At 38.4% G+C, this 22,629-nt stretch overlaps 1 protein-coding gene and 1 pseudogene across 1 annotated transcript; both read right to left on the bottom strand.

The window, feature by feature from the left end:
• Positions 1-570: 570 nt before the first annotated feature.
• SPCS3 (signal peptidase complex subunit 3) lies at positions 571-12,232 on the bottom strand. Its single transcript, XM_063076797.1, has 5 exons — positions 11,904-12,232; positions 10,274-10,347; positions 8,029-8,105; positions 5,170-5,285; positions 571-4,228 (listed from the first exon to the last, which is right to left on the bottom strand). Exons 1-5 carry the CDS (start codon positions 12,044-12,046, stop codon positions 4,096-4,098), a joined length of 543 nt encoding a protein of 180 aa, XP_062932867.1. The 5' UTR covers positions 12,047-12,232; the 3' UTR covers positions 571-4,095.
• A 9,262-nt stretch (positions 12,233-21,494) lies between these two features.
• Positions 21,495-22,411, bottom strand: LOC134361709 (tricarboxylate transport protein, mitochondrial-like; annotated as a pseudogene).
• Between the last annotated feature and the right edge of the window lie 218 nt (positions 22,412-22,629).

Raw genomic sequence — 22,629 nt, 5'->3', positions numbered from 1 at the left:
TTTGGTTGTCTGAAATCACTGGTAAATGCGCCCTTTGAGAAACTCATGTCTTCTGAGAGAAATGAGAGGAAGAATAGAATTTCCTCAACTCAGCAGGCTCAGTACAGTCTGATGATGTGTGGCACATGTGTCTAGATGTGCGGCAGCAGTAAGCCAAACCAGCAGATATGCCCAAGAAGCTGGTAGAGGCTCAGCAAATACACTGGGCTTTCAGAGTCAGCAGTATCATTTAACCCATTTCTTCCTGAGCTATACTTCAACATGCATCTTGAGATTTAAGAGTCAGGTCTATGTTCCAGTGTTCCAGTAAATAAAGCAATTTAGATATCAATCTTACCACTAGCCACTATAATTTAGCTCTTATCTAAAGCCTGGGACAACAGAGGTCATAGTAACTACAACAAGAACAGCATTTACCTTTACTGGACAGTCCAATTGAGCTTGAAAGGGAAGAGGAAGAAAGTCAGACTTAATGTCACCAGAAGCTCAAGAATGAAAAAAGCAGGACTTACAAAGGAGGAGAATATTAATTACAAACAGTCCCCATGGTCTGGTCACATTACAAATATGTTGTCATTCATCATCAATATTTATTGGGGGCCTATTATGTGCAAGGCACTATGCTAGGCTCTGGGAAACATACAAAAGAGAAATCTGACAGACTGCCCTCAAAGAGCTTACAATCTAGTATAGGAGCATACAGTCTCTAGAGAAAATATATTAGGTATAATTAACTTCCCCCCACCTCTGACCCCTCAAAAGAAAGAAACTTCTTAAGTTTACTAGACTTGGTTTCTTCCATTCACTTTCAATTCAGCAGCTTCACATAAAAAGGATACATCTAAAAGTCTTTCAAAATGCATACTTTTACTCATAAACAAAATTGATTTTCCTTAGAAAAAAATTCTGAATATTTATTGCAATTAAGAAAAAACTTCACCTATTTAATCAGTATTTTCATGAATTTTCTTATGAATCTGTCTTTGTGAAGTAAACAATTTCCCAAATTGTATCAAAAACATGCAACAACTTTTTGAAACAGATCTCTTCAAACCACTGGCAGTCATATGTAATGTATACTGGCTCTACTAAAAGGAAAGCTTTTGAAATGGATAAATGTTTGTTTACTACCAAAGTTCACAGCTTATGTTTTCTCTCCCATAAATCCATTTCATGTCCATTCAAAGTATTATAAAAAAACAACTCCATTAACCTATACTCAAAAGATCCAAAGCTTTAGATCACTAAGCTTTAGATAGAAAATAGTAAAAAATGTCCATTATCATCTTAAAGCCAGTGCTATTAACTAGCTGGCCAGACCCACAAGAGAACTATAAAATAATTCTAGGAAAAGAAATTCAAAATAACCCATATGCTTATTATACCTTTAGGAATTTCTGAAGTTTGTTATTTTCTTTTAGCATAAAGAAACCAAATGTAATCAACTAGGGGAATAAAAAACACTGATATAGCTGTTTGTCTTCATTAAACTGCTAGAGAAAAGGGTATGTGAGCATTACACTTTTAAAAAGTAATTCATTTTTAATCATAATTACTTTAAATAAGTATTCTGCAATTATTATCTTTTCTCAGAATCATCTCTGGGCTAAGACATTTCTAATCATACTTAGGTTTTTATAAGTCTGAAGCCTTGTGTCTTTGTGGAGATTTTAGGAGACTTCTTTAAAATACTGAAACTAAGGTAGACAATATGGTTATCAAACTGCACACAGGTCTATTTTTTAAAATGTAGAATTATAGTAAACTACTAAAACTGTGCACACCCAAAAATGAGTTCCTGAGACAAAGGTTCCTTATTCCATGTTGGAGCACTCTTGTCCTGAGCAGTTTCCCTTAATTAAGTAAAAACAAAAAACTATCCACTGTGCTAGTTGAGCCGTTCTACTTCTTTCCTCACCAAGCTCCAAAAACATAGGCTTGTCAAATAAACTAATTGTAACTCAAGTAAATTTCAACATTAACCTCTACCACACTAACAGATCCATTCATCATAGAAGTATAATGAGCTGTTAAACCAGTATCCAGCTCTGGTTGAGACTACAGGTCTACTGTGTAGGCCTTCCTTAATGAGAACATACCCGATTTTTAAGCTTTGACACCTAGACATGTCTAGTATTTGCACAAAGTACAGTAAGTGAAGTTAAATTTTCTAGGTGTAAAATCTAACAGAAAAAAAGTCAGAACAACAAGAATTATGAGCTAGTCTTCCAATCATCTTCTTTCTTCATATTACTAAAGAAATAAAAATAAACAGCTGTTCTGTTCAATCTTTTTGCTAAACAGGTAAAACAAATTTTATAGACTTGTGTGGTGTAAAAGGGCCACCATTTAAGTTAACTAGTCCAACTCTGTCATTTTACTGATAAAGAAACTGAGACCTGGAAAAGTTTAATGAAAAAGTCAAACCCAGTCTAGTACTCATGACACTAAACCTGTGACTTTTCTACTTGTTTGAAAAACTCATACCTACATGCTTTTACGTGAACTGTATACCTACATACAATAGCTGTTAAAATTAATATAATTAAATAGTAATGTATTCTCATATGAGGTAAATATAACAAATGTTAGTTATTAAACTATTCTTAGAAAATATTAGCCCTTTTTTTGGTTACTGCTGTGTTATCTACAGTGTTTGGTCTTGCTTTTAAGGGTAATTGATCTGCAGCTGCTACCTTTGAGGATGTTCAATTGCCCACTGCAGAAAAAAAATATGAGAAATATGATCATACATTCAATCATGTATTATGTATTTCTTATTTTTACATATATTTAAATTTTCTTACATTTTTAATATAAGCCAAATGAATTTATACGAAGAATGAAGTAAGATTATCTCCATATGTTTCTAACTGTTGGAAAATTAGTCAATTCCCTACAGGATGGGAAACCTCTTCCAGGAGTGATGAAAAGGGTGTCCAGAGTAACAAAAAATACAATGAAAAGTTTTAATGATATCTGATTAGATGGTAATCTGAGGTATGAAAGAAAAGATAAGCTTAGAGAATCAGAAGATCTGAGTTCAAGTTTTAATTCCATTCCTCGCTAGCTAGCTAACCTTGAAGCAATTCAATAAACCTCTGGGTTTCAGTTTCTTTATCTGCAAAAAGCTAACACTTGGCACTACTTACCTCATTAGATTATTGAGGATAACATACAATAAAATATGTGAGAGTGCTTTGTAAATGGAAAGACACACCAGAGACATTGATTATTATACCAATAATTGTTAAAATGTGGACCTAAGAAAAATTGTAAATAATTACCCCTTAGTGGTACGAGGCATGTTCACTAGAACAAACTTAACTCAGAGGGTAAACCATGCAAACATTTTCAACATTCTAGGTCAATCCTAAAAAATTATACAAAGATATAACACAAAGGAACATTTTTAGAGAAATCACTGAAAGACACACATTTGGTTGACTGAAGAGACTTTAAAATGAGTCAGAATGTTTTATAACATGTAAAGAGGTATTTAGTCTTTAAGTGGAGAAAGTTGCTAGTCACCTGTAAGAAAAAATAAGCATTATGGGCATCCTAAGACAAACGGAATAAAATTCCATGACTTTTGACTTTTTGGTAAACCAGGCTTCTAACAAATAGCTATGTGAATTTTTCCAGTAATCAGCCATACCCTAAAAAAGATAAAAGAGAATGCCTACTTCTAAATCACATCCAATGTGAACTTGCATGAATGCAAGGCATAAAACAGAGTTCTTATGACTCTACAGGCACCTGAAAGTTTTAACTACCTATCATGCTCGTTTTATATTCCATAAAGAATAATGGAAATACAGGGAATACTTCAAATACCTCTTTTTTACAAATCCTAATTATGTAGTTGTCTTATTCTTATAAGATAATACTCCACTCTGGTGGCCTGTGTTTGTAAAGTTAAATTTAGTAGCCCATTAACCTTTCCCTTCAAATATGCCTTTTGATTTTAGTCTTATACACCACCCCCTTTCCCCCAAAAGGTAACAACCAAAAACAAACGAAGATGCAAGGGAAGAGATAAGTGAGATACAATTCATTAAGTATAAAAATATGTCGTTTCAAATTCAGAATAATTTAATAACTCTTCGTTATTTCATATGTATCTGGAAATGGGACAGATACGTGTCCTGATCCTGTCACAAGAGGTAGAATTCCAGCATTTGGTACGACATTCCAAGATAGGGTCAAAGTGACATTTCTGTTTCCCCTATAAAAAGATATAATAAACAGAAGTTAATAGAAATGCTTGGAGTTCAAAAAAAAAAAAAAAAAAAAAAAAGCCATTTTAAATCAAGCACTAAGATGTCAAATACTTTATTTGTAACTAGCTATTCTTAATAATAATCCTAATCTGCAAACAGAACTATTTTCTCATGTCATTTGAAATGCAAAATGCAAGAACAATGCTGGAAGATATCAGCAATATCCCATACTAACTAACCTTAATTCACTTACAGTTGCCAAAAAGCTTAAATGAGTAAAATACAATGAATGTAAAAAGAGACTGGAGCTAGGAATCAGAAGACAATGACTTGAAACCTAATTCTGTTATTACCTAGATGGGCAAACCTGAACAAATCAAAATCTCTCATGGTCTGAAATTTTCATCTGCAAATACAGAGGTTCAGTTTGGTCAAATCTCTTCTAAAATCCTTTCCAATGTTTACTCATAGAACTTAAGAGGTAAAAATGACCTGAGAAATCAATCATTCTCATTCCCTCATTTTACAGAAGGGTAAACAAAGTTTAGAAAAATGAAGCTAAGAGAACCAATACTAGAAACTTCAGTATCAACTCCTAGACCCAAAGCAATGCTTCCTCATTAAGGCTTCCCTGACCTACGTTCAGAAAGGAGCCCTTTAATTAGATAATCACAGCCATAACACATATGGGCAAGGCCATACTCCCTTAACCTGCACACTGTAGGCCTTTATTACATTTCATATACTGTAAGAGAACTGATTACTTATCTTGATCCCGATTTGTATATCTACCCAATGTTCCAGTTCACATCCACATAAATACCATACTTCTCTCCCAATTTTCCTCTTTTTATCCTCTAATATTTTTCTTTAAAATAAAAATACATTACATCTTTCTTTCCCTTTCACATCTTATTAAATGTAAAAATGAGAAAGAATTGCTCACTTGAGACCATTTCCATCATCAAAAAAAAAATATTTTGTTTTCATATCTTTCAACAGCAGCTTCGGATTATCACCTCTCAGAACAATCTTGTCCCAAAGGACAACTTGGTTCAGAGCCTAAATTAAAATAAAAATTAATTAGGTAACTCATCAGACATAGCATCTTATTTCAAATTAAAAGTATTAGTAAGCAAATTGTTTGACATATTAATGAATCCAACTTTAAAGAACTTGCTAAAATCTTAAAATATACAAAACAATAGCAAGTAGACAGATAGATATAAGAAGGGGACAAACTTTTCATGGAGAGAATATTCCCCTAAAGGAAATCATTCCTTTTGCTAAGTCATCTGTATTACTTAGGGCCCTCATAGCTTAATACAAGACTGTAGATCTATATACTCTCCAAAAAGTGAAGCCCTGGGAGGAATGAAGGGATTAGAATCCCTGTAAGAAAGTATTCTTTTAAATCACTTCCCTGTAAAATTTCTGATACCCTCCAGCTCAACGTAGACCATGGATGGTGCCAGGAAAAGAGAGAACTGATCCCTAATCTCCAAGATTTTAAATTATCAAGGAATTCCTAACAAAATGAAGCTTTTTAAAGATATTTTTTCCCTTTAAATTAAAAATACAGATGTGTGCATCACTGTTTTATCATGGCAAGGTTCTAAAAGTCAGACAATTCTTTTAAGCCACTTTTCCAACAAGTTCCATCTGGAAAATTAGTGGTGTGAAATGGAAAGAAAACACATTTATGACTGCTACTAAATCCCAAGGAATTCGTTCTCATTAACCTATCATCAATTAGCTTCTGAGTCAACTGCTCAGTGTGTGATGACTATATTAACTAAAAAGAAATGTGGAACAGTTATTTCTAAAAGACAGTTTAAAGCCTCTCTCTAACATTAAACAGAAACATTAAGACTGAAGAACACAGAATCAAAGATATGTTGAAGTGAATATCTTTTTATATAGATCTATTATTCACCAAAGCAATCACTTGGCAAATTCCAAATTACCATTAATTTGCTAGTTATGCTGGGATAAACCAGAATTATAACTATAATTTAGGTATACCCATCATTAAAAAGGTGACATTTATTTCAATAATTTGTTGAAATTTGTAGAATATGTGTATTTATAGTTGTTACTCTTATATTTGAGAATAGCTTTTGCTTTGGTTTCTTTTAATATTTTATTTATTCTGAAGCGCAAAAATCAAAACTTATCCCAATATTCCTAGTGCCTAACAAAATACCTGGCATTAAATATATGTTCAAAATAAATGTACAATGAATTGAAGTGCTAAAAATTCCAGTTAATCAAACCATTGAATAGATAACACCAAATGTGTCATCCCTTTGAAACAAATACAGTTCAAGTTAAAAAAAGAAGGTAAACCCACCTTTAACTACAAATTATTTCCAGGCTATATTAATGACAAACATAAGAATAACTAAGGTAAAAACATTTAAGCACATTTTAATTCCACGTATTTCATTTTTATGTTTTAAGTCTATCACTTTATACCTTCAATATCAATACTGAAATAAAACTTAAGATTTGTTTTAGCAATACTCTATATAAATAACTCTTACCCTACCTGCAACAAAAGCTCTTAATCAGACTAGACTAATTAACAGCTTTCAATCATAAACTAATAGTTTTAATAAGTTTTAATCTAATAGTTTAACAGCTTTTAATTATAGAATTTATTATAAACTATAATTTATGATTAAAAAGACTAGTTCAAGTATTCAAATTGATGAATCCCATATAACTCCAAAACAAAGAAAAATCATTCTCAATAGGTAGAGATATTAACTGTAGATACACGGCTTGATAAGACTACCAAAACTGCTTGTGCCATGTATTAAAAAAAATGAAAATTATAAATATTTGGTACTAAGACGGATTTTCAAATAATCTCAGAAGATTCAAAAATTTTTAACAATCTTTATAGCTCTTGATTACGTATCTTCATAATGAGAGTTTTAACACAGATCTCAAATTTTGTTGATTCAAACACACTGCCATGTAGCTCTCTAATTATAGCTGGGGAGAAAGAATATTTTAGCTTAAAGAGCACACAGGTGAGCAGCAATACTGCCTCCCCATTCCCTAGGTAACGCGCAGTTCAGCAACATCCTTTCTGATCTGACCATTCAAAGTGGTCTCCAGGAGGTTTGATCACAAATTATTCTGAGCACAAACCCCCAAAATATGCGTCTTTATTTATAAATTATATACATAATACGCATGTACTATTATTATTAGTTAATACCATCGATAGTGAATGTAAATTTCCACTTTGAATAGTCTTTTTGACTAATGTTGACTTTTCCAGCCAACTTTTTATTTGATCTACTCAGGTTATTTTGGGGGTTTTTTTTTAATCCTTTAATATTTCTTAGAACTGTTATTTTCCTATTGTTATCATATGCTTGGACCATTAGCACTATCTTCAATGTGTGATTTCTTTGCAGGAATCTTTTTAAGCCATTTTTCCATTTTGTGATGACTGTTTAAAATCAGTACCTAAATACTGCATATACTGCAATATTTTGCAAAATGCTCAAAGTGAAGAAGCTCTTAATTGTTTTGCTTACATACCTATGGATTACTTTGCATGCACCCCATTCTGGAGACCACAATGCTGGACAGCTACAGAACAGACAGAAATAAAAGACAGAGAGGCTACCAAAGGTGATAAAAGTTTTCTTAATAGAGCCATCTCTTCATAGGCTTGTGATTTTTTACTAGGCTACTCAAGTCACATATTTGGAATACATAAAATGTATATTTCATAAAGAATAAGATTTTAAACAGCTATTAAAATATAAATACATATACTTACATTATTTTTTGTTGAATATTCTGCTGATAAATAAAGAAACAATTGTTTAACATTCCAATCAAATATATTCTCTAGATGTAAACAAATTAAGGAATATATAAATCATACAGCAGTATACTACTTTTAAACAGAACTCAGTTATTCTTAGATTAATTATTCATAGCGATATTAATACTAAAATAGAAAAAAGAAGAGATGGCCCACAAACATACTGAGCCACTAATTTAATAAAAACAAACATAAGATATATACACTGTAAAATCCAGCCAATTCCAAAACCAAAAAAACGAGTTTGAGATTATCCTCTCCTACTCCTCCAAGCATTACTAGTTGAGATACTTTGATTAATAAGAAAATAACGATGGAATCCAAAATTTAGTTTTCGGTAAAATCAACTCAGTAAGTCCAAAAGAAAGAGGACTTAATATTTCAAGCACATAAGATTCTGCTGGAGCCCTAAAGCATAATCAAACACCACTATTTAAATTTAACAGTACACTAACATGAACAAGGCTCAAGTAATTAACCAAGTAAAATAAATTATGCATGTTGCTTTTGGTCTCATGCCGAGAGATCAAAATGTCTCAATATATGAAGTGCTCTGGTAAGATGCAGCTCAACACCAATACATAGCTCCATTCAGCAAGGGGTGGGGAAACTCACCAGAATTAGATACAAAACTGGTGCCACTATTGAAAAATGAGCCGTTAATATTTGGATATATTATATGTAAACTTCTAAGCCATTTTACTATACGTGTTTACTGCTAAGTCATTTTATTACTTGTGCTTACAAACTGATAGCAACACATTGCTACATTCCACTTTTAAGAATGGGTAGCCACTAAGAATCACTTGTTTAGAATTGAGAAGTCTAGGACAGCTCTTTACAAGAACAGGTACAATTTTAAGTATTAGCAGCGGCATTAAGAAAATCTGAAAAAACTACAAATAATGAGATTGATAATATATAATACAGTAGTTCAGCTATCAGGAAATTTCACTATAATTCTCTAGATACACAAAATTACTATTCTCACACTAGATCTAAATTTCTTAAATTTTTAAAAATGACATGAAGACTTAAAAGTACACATACAAAGTTTAGCATAAGACTTTTCTGATAGTACAATCTATTTTCTGAAAGGGTGCCTATAGAACTAATTCCTAGTCTATTTATAAATCCAACAATTGATTTCTAAAAAATTAAAAGTAATTCCATGGTAGTAGAGAGACACATCAGGTCATACCACATATATGATCTGCTTCAACTATTCAGACAGTTGTTTTACACAAGTTCAGACTATTCAACCTACATAACCATTTTTAATCATGGTGTCTTATTTTTTTTTTTTTTTATTTTATTTTTTTTTAAAAGATGACCGGTAAGGGGATCTCAACCCTTGGCTTGGTGTTGTCAGCACCACGCTCAGCCAGTGAGCAAACCGGCCATCCCTATATAGGATCCGAACCTGTGGCCTTGGTGTTATCAGCACCGCACTCTACTGAGTGAGCCACGGGCCGGCCCTAATCATGGTGTCTTAAAAAGGTAGGTGAGATCAGGCTAGAGGTGGCAGAGAACAACACTGTCAAGATATTAAACTAAGACCCTAAACACGACTAAACTAGCCAAATCGATGAGTTGTCAAAAGGAAACTCAAGATAAAGAAAAAATATTTAAATTATCCCCATTAAGGCAACTCTTTTACTTAAGATTTTTCCAACTTCTATTACAAAGTTCTTATAAAAAGAACCATAACAGCAAAATGCTAATATGGTTTTTAACCAGTAACCATTTTGATATGGGTTTTCAAACCGTTAATAGATGGAATTCACTTTTTAAACACATGCTTCTCTCTGCTGTCATAGAACATGGGTATATTCTTTAGGACTGCATATGAAATATTTCTAGGCAGGCTGAGCACTGTAACATTTTTCTTTCTTTAATCCAAATGATCGAATTTTATTTATTCTTTCCAAAATACAGATTCAAACAGTCTTGTGTAGCATTTGATCAATTTAAAGTTTCTGTGAAGAATTTAAAGTACATTCACACAACTAACTCATGAATCTATGGTTTTCTCAAAGTGTGAATGAGGTGGTATTAACACAACAATCTACTAGAATTTCCAAAGTTTGTCTGATTTAATGGAATAGTCATATTCACTGCCCCTCAAATCACTAAACAATATGTATTTCACTGTAAAACTATAGAAAAAGCAATGAAATATTTTCTTAAAGGATATCAGCAGTTACATCAAATGTAATGAATCCCAGATCACTTCTTTCTCTAGGTCCAGTGAAGTCTTCTACATTTTTTCTGGAAGTAAAGATAAAAGTTTTACCATCCTTCAAACATAACAACATACAGAATTCACATAATTCCTTACGTAAAGTGAAAGATAGAATCTAGTTGTGTGCATAGGTGAAACAGCAGTTCCACAAACAAGTAAAAATCTGAGAACCCACAAGTATGCAAACATAATAAGCATTCTAATCCCATCTAAAAGAAGTTCTTCAGCTACTTTCATATACCTTAATACCTAACAAAACCCAGAAAGAGATAAAAACCGCTAAAAGGAACTGTAAATATCTGCTGTAAAGCAATTTTGTAGAATGGGTAGAAGAGAGTTACACATGACTACAAGGTGGTGGGGAAAACTAAGATGACAAACAACTGCTATTTATTGAATGCTTACTATACGTCAGATCCACTATGTATTTTCACAATTATCGCAAATAACTTTCACAGCAAGCCTACCAGTTAGGTATTACTTCCATCCTAAGCAAAAGGAAACTAAGGCCCATAATGGTTAAGAAACTTGCTCAAGAGAACAACAGCTAACATTTGATGAGTGTTTAACCCTCACAGAGCTGACAGTAGCAGTGCTGATTTCCACCCCGGTCTATTCGAATCTCAAACAGTATCTAAAACGAACATCAATACAGAAAAAAAGGGGGGGGTGGGGGGTGGGGGGACGCTATTAGTTTGTTGGCGATTCTGACAAAGAAAGTAAACTGAGGTCGAAGAACAAGAGAGAATTTGTTGGAAGACAAAAAGACAACAAAAGGGTATGAGAATCAGAAGAAAAAAATGCTACGCATCAAAGTGCTAGAGAATAAAAATCAAACAGAAAAATAGGCAAGAGAGAAATGGCATTGTCCCTCCGAAATTCTATTGTTGGCATTTTTACAGATTTATTCAAACGGTTAGGTCTAAAAACAAAAATCCAAAAGACCGCTGTATCAGACGGCTAAGATGATTAATTCTCAGTGCATCCGAACATGTCTTGCCAATATCAAAGCAGCTGCGAGTATTTACCGCCTTCTGAAGGTGGAAAGACAAAAACTGTGACGTGAATGTCAAAAAGGACAAACTCTAGTGATAAATGGCACAAAGGCAGTGCCCTCCTTTAGCCTCAGGCATAACAGAGCTGCTGAGCAGACCCACCACAGCCTACCCCAGAGCGAGGCGGCGGCGGCCAGGCGGGCCCGGGGTTCGGTGCCGCGGAGGCGCGGGCGGCGGCCCCGGGTGAGCTGTTGTGTTGCTCCCTCATTGGCCCGGCGTGGGCGGAGGAAAGGAGGAACAGGAAGCCAGCGGACCCACCGACCGGAGGAACGCTCAAAATTAAAAACGTAACAGCAAGCCCGGGAATTTAGGTGGAGGGTGAACATTCCGAGGGGAAGCCGGAAAAGCCCGCAAAGTCCAGCCCCGATGTCCGTCTGCCCTGCGGGACGAACGGCCGCTCAGAAAGGAGGACCCGGGGGGAGCGCGGACGTCCAGCCGGCAGCCCGGGGGCAATGGCCCGGCTTCGGCCCCCAGCACGACCGGGTCCAGGAGCCCTGCCCCGCTGGCCGGGCCTCGGCCGCACTCACAGCATGATCCGCGAGACGTGCAGCCGCACCGGGACGCTCCTGTCTTTGAAGGCGGTGGTGATGAAGCAGCCGAAGGTTAGCGCCGCCATCACGCTCAGTGAGAAGGCGAACAGCGAGTTCGCCCGCGACAGCACCGTGTTCATCGCGACAACCTTTCACGTGCCCTGCCTCCTCACGCACACTCCGGCTCCCCTTCAGGCGGCGGACCGCTTCCCTGCGACCCGCGCCGCCTGCGGTGCGCGCGTTCCGGGAGCGCGCCGCCAGAGCCCCGCCTCCTTTCCGGTCCTCCGACGCGAGCGCGCGCGCACGCGCCTCCCGGGACACACCCACTGGACGGGCGGTACCGCGCCAAGAGGGAGCAACTCAGCCGCGGGCCCGCCCCTCCTTTCGCGGCCTAACGCCGCCACCAATCAGCGACGAGCAAGGGAAGGGCGGGGTTTGTCGCGGAGCACCGCCCCCTCCCATACTCGCTTCCCCTCCTCTGGCCCTTTGGTTTAGAGGAAAAAGTACCAGTCACCCACTTTTCTTTCTGGCTTCTTCAGTTAACTGTCTGGGACTGCGGGGTTTTTTTTTGTTTTTTGGGGGGTGGAGGGTTTGATCATCATTAATTTTTTTAATTTTATTTTTTATTTTAACATAGTTGATTGTACATATCTGGAGGGAACAGAGTTGAATATCAATACCTGGGTAAATATGTAATGTTCAAATCAGGATGATTAGTCTATTCAACATTATATAATGTAATTGTCTGTGGTGTCCCTTAACTTACTCCTCCCTTACAGCCCTCCCCCTTTCCCACCTCTGGTAACCTCAGTTCTGCTCTCTCCTTATGAATGATCAACATATTATTGTGATTGTCGTATCTTTCTTTTCTAAATTCATTTGTTTATTTTTTAGATCCCACTGATGAGTGAGGACCTGCGGTATCTCTTTCTGTGCCTGACTTATTTAACTTAACATGATTTTCTCTAAGTTCATCCACGTTGCTGCTAATAGCAACATTTCATTCTTTCTTATGGCAGAGTAAATATTTCATTGTGTATATGTACCACATTTTCCTTATCCAGTTGTCCGACAATGGTCGTTTAGGTTGGTTCCAACTCTTGGCTATTGTAAAGCAAGTATCCCTTTGACATAATAATTTCCCATTCCTTTGAGTACATACCCAGCAGTGGAATTGCTAGATGGTATAGCAGTTCTATCTGCAGTTGTTTGAGGAATCTCCATACTGTTTTCCATAATGGCTGCTGCACCAATTTACAGCCCCACCAACAGTGCAGGAATGTTCCCCTTTCTCTGTATCCTTGCTAGGATTGGTTATTCTGTCTTTCTGATAATAGCTAGTCTAACTGGGGTGAGATGATATATCAATGTGGTTTTGATATGCATTTCCTTAATGCTGAGTGATGTTGAACATTTTTTCATGTGTCTTTTCGCCATTTGTATATCTTGCTTTGAGAAATGCCTGTGCAGCTCATTTGCCCATTTTTAAATCAGGTTATTTATTTATTTATTTATTTATTTATTTTACTAAGTTGTTTGAGTTCCTTGTATGTTCTGGATATTAATCCTTTATTGGATACATAGTTTGCAAATATTTTTTCCCACTCTGTAGATTATATTTTTGCTCTGTTAATTGTTTCTTTTGTTGTGCAGAAGCTTTTCAGTTTGATATAATTCCATTTTTTTTTCTTTGTTGCCTGTGCTTTTGGGGTCATAGTCATAAAGTCTTTGCCCTGTCCTACTTCCTGAAGTGTTTCCTCTATGTTTTCTTTTAGGCATTTTATAGTTTCAGATCTTATATATAAGTCTTTGATCCATTTTGAGTTGATTTTGGTGTATGGTGAGAGGTGCAGGATTAGTTTCATTCTTCTACGTATGTTTTTCCAGTTTTCCCAGCACCATTTATTGAACAGGCAATCTTTTCCCCAGTGTATGCTCTTGGTGCCTTTGTTGAAGATCAGTTGGCTGTAACTTTGTGGGCTGATTTCAAGGTTCTCTATTCAATTCCCCTGGTCTGAGTGTCTGTTTTTATGCCAGTACCATGTTGATTTGGTTACTATAGCTTTGTCGTATAATTTGAAGTCAGGTACTGTTATTCCAACTTTATTTATTTATTTATTTTTTGCTCAGAATTGCTTTGGCTATTCAGGGTCTTTTGTTTTTCCATATTAATTGTATTAGTCCATTTCTGTTGCTTATAATAAAATACATGGAATTGGGCATTTTATAAAGAAAATGAAATTTATTGCTTACAGTTTCTGAGAATAGGAAGTCCAAAGTCCATCTGCTGGTGGTAAGAGTGACCCAGGGGTCTCTCAGTGCAAGATGGTGGAAGCTAAGAGAGCAGAGAGAGATAACTTCTCATGCACTGTCCTTTTTAAAGCCCTCAGAACCATACCCATTACCACCATTATTAATCCATTCACCATGGCATGGTCCTACAAACTAATCACCTCTTCAAGGCCCCACCTTTCGATTATCATAATAGGATTTCCCACCCTCAACAGTTAAAGGTGGGAATTAAGCCTCAATGAAGTTGGGAGGGGAGCATCCAGTCTGCAGCATTAATGTTAAGATTGTTTTTTCTATTTTTGTGAAGAATGTCATTGATATTTTGATGAGGATTGTATTGAATCTGTAGATAGATTTGGGTAGTGTGCTAATCTGTTTTGTGTTGCTATAACAAAATACTTGGAACTGGATAATTTATAAAGAAAATGAAATTTATCGCTTACATTTTCTGAGGCAGGGAAGTCCAAAGTCCATCTGGGGGTGGTGACAGTGACCCAGGGCTTTTACATTGCAAGATGGTGGAAGCAGAGAGACCAGAGAAAGAGCAAGACAGACTCTTCTCTTCTTTTAAAGTCCTCAGAACCATGCCCCTGACCACCATTTTTAATCCATTCACTACTGCTTGGTCCTATAATCCAATCACCCCTTCAGGGCTCCATCTTTTGATTACGGTCATAGGATTTCCTACCCTCTTAACAGTCACAATGGGGGCTAAGTATCTAACACATAAAACTTGAGAGACAATTCAAGCTTCAATGAGTTGGGGGGGGGACATAACTCAATCCATTACATTCTACCCCAGCCTCCCCAAACTCATGTCCTTTTCACATACAAATACATTCATTTCATCCCCAAAGTCTTAATTTGTTTTAACTCAAAGCTCCAAAGTTCAAAGTCCCATCTGTGAAATCAGTACAAGTTATCTACTTCCCAGATACAATGGTGGTACAAACATAGGGTACATATTCCCAGTCTAAAAGGGAGAAGTTGGCCAAAAGAAAGGGGTAACAGGTCCCAAAGAAGTCCAAAACCCAGCAGGGCAGGCATTAAATCTCAAGGCTGATGAATCACATACCTTGACTCCATGTTCTACCTCCTCTGCACATTGGAGTGGGAGTTGGGTCCCCAAGTCCTTGGGCAGCTCTTCTCCTATGGCTTCCCTGGTCACAGGCCACACTTCAGCTCTACCAGGATCTCGTTCCACTCTGGTAGCTCCACAGGTCTGGGGTCTCCATGGCAGTCTCACTCCCATGGCTCCACTAGACAGGGCACTTTTGGGGTTTCTCTGTTGTAACTCTGACCCCACGTTTCTGCTCGGCATTGCTCCTAGCGAAGGCTATCTGCGGTGACTCTGCCGCTGCAACAGATCTCTTCCTGGTCCCCCTGACTTTTCCATACATCCTTTGAAATCGGGGTGGACGCTCCCAAGCCTCCACAGCCCTGGCATTCTGTGAGCCTAAAGACTTAACACCACATGGATGCCACCAACAATTCTGGCTTGTATTTTCCAAAGCTCTGGGTCCAGACACACCTGGGGCCAATTTAGCCATGGCCGGAGCAGCCAAAGCACTTGGGGTGCTGGTGCTGGAAGCAGCTTCCCAAGGTGGCCCTGGGCAGCGAGCCTTTGGAGTGCACCTCAGGCCTGTTCCCCAAGACCATTCTATCTCCCTAGGCTTTTGGGCCTGAAATGGAAGGTTGGCCCCAGAGGCTTCTGCAATGCCTTCAGGGCCCTTTTCCCCCTTCTCTTGATAATCTTTCTTTTGTACTAATCTTCTTAGCACCATTGGGTTTTTCTTCTGAAAATACTCTCTGCTTCTCTACCACATGACCAGGCTGCAAATTTTCCAAATCTTTGCACCCTGATTCCCTTTTAAATTCTGGCTTCATTTCATGCCTTTGCCACCATAACTCGGTGTAGGCTGTTGCAAGTAGCCATGCAGCTTCCTTAATGCCAAAGCATAAAAATTTCTTCCGCCAAGTACTCTGGTTCACAACTCTCAAGTTCCAACTTCCACAAAGTCCTAGGGCATGGACACAATGCAGCCAAGTTCCTTGCCAGTTCACAGCAAGGGTGATCTTTGCCCCAGTCTCCAATAAACTCCCTCTGATTTCTATCTGAGACCTCCTTAGAATGGTCTTTACAGTCCATATTTCTATCAACATTCTGCTTGCCCCATATAACCAGTCTCTAAGATAGTATATACTTTCCTTCATCTCTTGGTCTTCTTCTGAGTCCATGCATAACCTCCATCCCTGCCACCATGGCCACTTTGCTCATGAGTGCACTGGATGATGACAGGGGTGGCTGGAGAAAGAGGCTGACTAGTATCCACAGAACAGGTCATTCTGCTCACCTGATTATTAAAGTCCTCCTCTGCTGAGGTCACCCTTTGGTGGGCATTTACATGAGAAACAAATATCTTCACATCCTCTGCCCACTCAGAGATGTCCATCCACATACTTTTTCCCCAAATTTCTTTCTCGCTAATTTTCCAGTCATGTTCTTTCCATGTCCCTGACCATCCTGCCAAACCATTGGCACTTATCAATATATAATTGCACATCTGGCCATTTCTCCTTCCAAGCAAAGTGCACAACCAAGTGCACTGCCCGAAGTTCTGCCCATTGAGAAGGTTTCCCCTCACCACTGTCTTTCAGAGATGTCCCAGGAAAAGGGTGCAGTGCCACAGCTGTCCACTTTCAGGTGGTGCCTGCATATCATGAGGAAACATCTGTAAACCAGGGTCTAGCTTTATCGTCTTTTGTCAACTGATCATAAGGAACTCCGCATGAGGCCATAGGCACAGGCAGGGGAAGAGAAGACAGTGTAGCAGAAGTAGAAACCATGGTCAGGTGGGCAACTTCTTCATGTAACTTACTTGTGCCTTCAGGACTACTTGGGCCCGATCGCATATATACCATTACTATTTGATGATCAAGTGCTGCTGTGCACACCCAACCTTATGACTTGCTGGGTCAGATCACACCCAGTTCATGATGGGCAGCTCAGGTCGCATGGTAACTTGGTGGCACATAGTCAAGTGTTCAGTTTCTCCAGTAGCAGGCCATGAGCTGTTTCTCAAAAGGAGAGTAATTATCTGAGGATGATGGCAGGGCCTTGTTCCAAAATCCTAAGGGTCTCCACTGTGATTCACCTATAGGGGCCTGCCAAAGTTTCCATACCGCATCCCTATCTGCCACTGAAACTTCAGGAACCATTGGATCTGCTGGACCATATGACACAAGGGGCAGAGCAGCTTGCACAGCAGCCTGGACCTGTTTTAGAGCCTTCTCCTGCCCTGGGCTCCACTCAAAATTAGCAGCCTTTGGTGTCACTCAGTAGATGGGCCAGAGTAACACACCCAAATGAGGAATGTGTTGCCTCCAAAATCCAAATGGGTCCACTAGGTGCTGTGCCTCTTTCTTAATTGTAGGAGGGGCCGGATGCAACAACTTATCCTTCACCTTAGAAGAGATATCTCGACATGCCCCACACCATTGGACCCCTAGAAATTTAACTGACATAGAAGGCCCGCCTCATGGGCAAAGTCCCCGCTAATAAGGCAAAGTCCCCACTCAAATGGAATAGAGCCAAGTAATGAAAAATGGATAAACTATAGACTAAGAACTATAAATAGACTAAGAACTAAACTATAGACTAAGAGATCCTTAGCTGAGTCAAAATCTTAGTTTTTATTGGGCAGCTAGTTTATTCAATAAAGCAATTATTTACTGAATGCCTTCTGTGTTGTGAGTGATGCAGAGATGTATACTAATCATTTTCTACCCTCCTGAAGCTTATAATCTAGTGGAGTTAATAGAATAAAAACACAGAAATCTGAAATGTAAAACAGATGTAAATTACCAAGGGATGTTAGAGCATGTTGTACACTTCAAGGAGGAAGAAATCACATCTGTGGTGATGTGGACAAAGCAGTGTATGCAAAATATTTAACACAGTGCCTAAATTATTATTCATATTATAGTTGACTCAGAAAAGATGCTTATTGTTACACATGGTGATGTCCAGGAAGAATATTCTAAAAGATACTGAAACTGCAAGTACAGGAATATCTAAGGGATAGCCAGTAGTCTGGTCCAGCTAAACAATGTATATGTAAAGGATTAGGTGGAAATAAGCCTGGAAAGGTAAGTTAAGGACCTATTGTAGAAAACTAGGTCAAGAAGTTGGGACTTTATACAAACGAGATTACATATTAAAGAAGAGTAGCATCACTGAACAGGCAGCCATTTATAAATTTATGTGAAGATTAAGCTATGGTAGTGGCAGAAAAAAGGAACACTGATAGGATGGACATTGCAGAGGCAAAATCTACATGACTTAGCAATCACTTAGTTAATGGTGGGGTCTGCAGAATACAGAGTGGAAGTACATTGTGAAAGCACAAATGAAATTAAAATTATTATGACCCTATGATTTTGAACTTGAGTAACTGGGAGTGCCAAAAGCACATCTAAGTCCACAAAAGGAGCAGGATAAGGATGGAATGGGGGAATTCTCTTATTCTGCTATATTTTCCAAATTGTTTCTTTGGATTTTCTAGATATTTAATCATATCATCTATATTAGATATCATTTTGCCTTTCCTTTCCAATTATTATATTTCTAATTGTTTTGTCCATTCAAGTAGCTAACATTTACAACAAAAGTCTCAATAATAATGAAGACAACTGATATCCTTGTCTTCTTTGTGATTTCAGTAGGAAAGTTCCTTTCATTTTTCCATCAAGTAAGATGGTGACTTTGAGACAGAAATGTGTGTGTACATATATCATTATATAATATATATTGCATATTGATATTAAGGAAATATTTATTATTTCCTATTTTATTACAAGTTTTATAAAAACATACACAAGTACTAAGTTATTTTTTAATGCCTTTTCGGTATCTTTGGAGACAATCATATAATTTTTCTTCTCTACTAATTTGATGGGTTATATGAATCCATTTCATGATATTGAACTACTAAGAATTCCTGGAATACACTCTACTTGGTCTGATGAATTAGTTTTTAATATGCTCTTGGATTATCTTTGCTAATTTTTTTTTTTTTTTTTTTTTTTAGTTTTTGTGAAATATTCATAGTGAAATTGATATGTTTTTCTTTTTTGATTATATCATACTTAAATCAGAAAATAAATTAGTAAGTTTTTCTTATTTGTATATGCACTGGGATATTTTAATGAGCATTTGGTTTATCTGATCTTAAAATTTGGTAGAAATTCTCATAGGATTCTATTCTACTGTGGTGATAATTGTTAATTCCAATTATGTATATTTGTGCTTTCTACCTTTTTATTTTAATCAGTAGTTTTTCTTTGTTAATTTTTTAAAGGATTAGTTTGCTAATTAATTTTATTTCACTATTCTTTTTTTTAATTCATTAATTTTTGGTTTTAACATTATTAATTTTTTATTCTACTTTTTACTGGTTTACTAGCTTTGGGAATTGGATATTTAGTTGATATATTTTTGATTTTTACTATTATGACAACTGCTTTAGATGTATTCTAAATTTTCTGACATGTTGTGTTTAATTGTTGTATTTCTCCTTTTACTGAAGAGTTCAGAGAGTGTGTGTGTGTGTTTGTGTATGTGTGTGTGAGAATTTCCAGGAGGTAGGACCTTTTCCTTTTTATTATTTTAAATTAATGCCTGATTTTATTTCATGTAGACAGATAATGCTGGAATTTTGGTATGTGCTAGGCAGAGGATACCTACATGACCACTCCCAATAAAAACCCTGGGCATTGAGTCTCTAATGAGCTTCCCTCATTGACAACAACTTCACACATGCTGTCACAAATCCATTGCTGGAGTAATTAAGAATGTCCTCTGTGACTCCACTGGGAAAGGACTCTCGGAAACTTGTGCCTGGTTTACTCCAGACTTCTCCCCATGAAGCTTTTCCCTTTGCTGGTATTGTTTTCTACTATTTCACTGTAATAAATCTTAGCCGTGAGTATGACTATATACTGAGTCCTCTGAGGTCTTCTAGTGGCATAGTCTTGGGGACTCCAACACGGGGACTATCTCCCATTTCATAAACATTCAGAATGTCTTAAGCATTTCTACATAACCTAGGAAACGTAGCCCCATTCTATTCTGTAAGAGGAGGAGTACCATTCTTTTTTAATCCTAAATCCCATTAACACACTCAAGTCTTTTGTTCAGGATGCTATACTGTTCACACATTTTTTTCTGTTGTACCTTGCTTTTATTCTGCCTGGCGCTCAGATTCCTTGCCCTCTCCCCTCCAGTTTCCAGTGACCATCACAGGCTTTGCTTCTCATATTCACTCACATAGATATATTTTCCTATATTTTCCTTGATTTTCTTAAGCTCAAGTGACCTGCTCAGTCTTGATTTTCAGTCTTCTGCTTCCACACACATCCCTAAAATAGAAGGTGCTTTCACTTCTTCTTCTTAACCACTGAGCCACCCAGAGCTTAATCAGCTCATTTGACCTCCCCATAAAAGGAATAAATCAGGGAAAATCCATTACTATAGTCAGATACATTCTTTGTGCGGATCTATTGCCACTTCCATGTGAACTTTATCAAATTTTAAAATTTGTTTTCAATTTCATGTATACAATATTTAGGTCACTCTATAATCATTGAATGAGTACTATCTAAATGCAAATTATAATTTAAAGATACAAATTCAAATAATTTCCTATTATTGAATCATTTCAAGTAGTCATTCTGTATAATAGGGCAGCCTATAGTACAGATCTTGGCCCACTAATTAAATGCATTTTCTGCTTGCATTATATAAACTACTTATCATAATACCTGGAATAGTGTAGGCACTCAATAAATGATACCCATATAATATCATCATTGCTAATACTTAAACAATTTTATCTAAAAAAATATTTTGACTTATACGTGTTACAATGATCAACATCACGGTTACACTTTTTTCCCCAAGCACCTTATGTGGTGATTAATCACATTTTTTCTTTTTTTTTCTTCCTCAAGTAAGCACATGGACAAGTGGGCACAGATTTACAGACCAGAGGGACACCCAGGGGCAGGGCTGGACATAAGGACACAATGGTGGTGTCACATCCAGACCACGGGAGACACATGGCACTGTAAGACATATGGACTTGATGGCCACAGTGGACAGACCAGACCGTGGAGCTTGCGGGATGTGGGTAGGGGGCCTTTTAGCACGACTGCCCTGGAATCATGTGAGGTAGGGCGGGGGGTGGGGTGGTGGTCTGGGGCCCCTGGAGCAGTCCCCATGCTGACTCTCTGGGCTTAATCCATGTTCCAGACTTTGTTGAGCAGCTTCACCACTTCGTTATAGATGATAAACACGATGGCCACGTCCATGCTGACCCGGCCCAGGCAGGGGACAGTGCCCTTGTAGAATGCCTTGAAGCCCTGTTCGTCAGGATCTGCAGGTCGCAGTCCCACTTCTTCCAGTGTTTGTGCACCTCCAGGCCTTGCATCCGGGTCTTGATCACCTGCAGAGGAGTGTCCCTAAAGACGCTGGCTGCCCCACAATAGCTCCAAAGACCCCAGTGATCAGCAGTTTCGTGGGCTTGTCAGGGTTGTCCCGTCGATACCAATTGCTCAGGGAGGTAATGACAAAGCAGCAGACAGCCGGTTCGAGCCTCGCTGCAGCACAGTGGCCGGAAGGCCCTCGTATATCCCTTTCAGCCCTTGTTCCCGCACAATCTCCTCAACCCGTGTACTTAGGGTCGGGGAAGGTTTAGTCTTAAAGGACGTTACCTTGACGGTCTGCATGGGGCACACGATCGCCACAGACCCAGCCGTGCTGGAGCCTGCGCATGCTGTCCAGTGGTTGCCGAGGAACTCAAACGGTCCGAACCTGACGGCCGCCTGGGGGATGGAGCCGTCGGGAGGGAACTGAGGCTGCGGTCCAGGCCCAGGAGGCCCTGACGGCCGACCGCGTGCCTGGCGCAGTCCCCGATGCCCCGGTACCGCGGGGCTGCAGCGCTCTCCAGCTGCAGCTGCGTCTTCACCGACGCGCTGGGGAACGTGCTGCAGGTTCGCGTGCTGCCGCCAGGCTCGCCTGCCCCGCCTGCCCCGCCTGCCCCGCCTGCCCGGGCGCCGCCGCTGGGCCTTCCTGCCCCGGCAGGGCCACGCGGGCCGGAGCCTGGGTCCCAGCGCACCGCGCTCCACGGTTGGCCCGCGGCGGCCAATCGCATTTAGGTAGAACGGAGCATTGAAATAAGCAACAAGTAAAAATTAATGTCATTAAGTATGTAAACGGTGAGTGCGTGAGACAGAAAGCAGGCTTTAGAAGTACACCTCAGAGTAGAATGTGAGACTCTAGAGATTACCTGTAAATGTAAACACATTGTTTTCTGTTAGCTGAAGTAAAAAAGTGACAGAGAGATGTGGGGGCTGGGGGAAGGGAGGTTAT

The sequence above is a fragment of the Cynocephalus volans genome, chromosome 13 (assembly GCF_027409185.1).
Source record: "Cynocephalus volans isolate mCynVol1 chromosome 13, mCynVol1.pri, whole genome shotgun sequence".
NCBI classification, from domain to species: Eukaryota; Metazoa; Chordata; class Mammalia; order Dermoptera; family Cynocephalidae; genus Cynocephalus; species Cynocephalus volans.
Note: the sequence above shows the minus strand (reverse complement) of the source record. Positions and strands in the feature narration are given on the sequence as shown.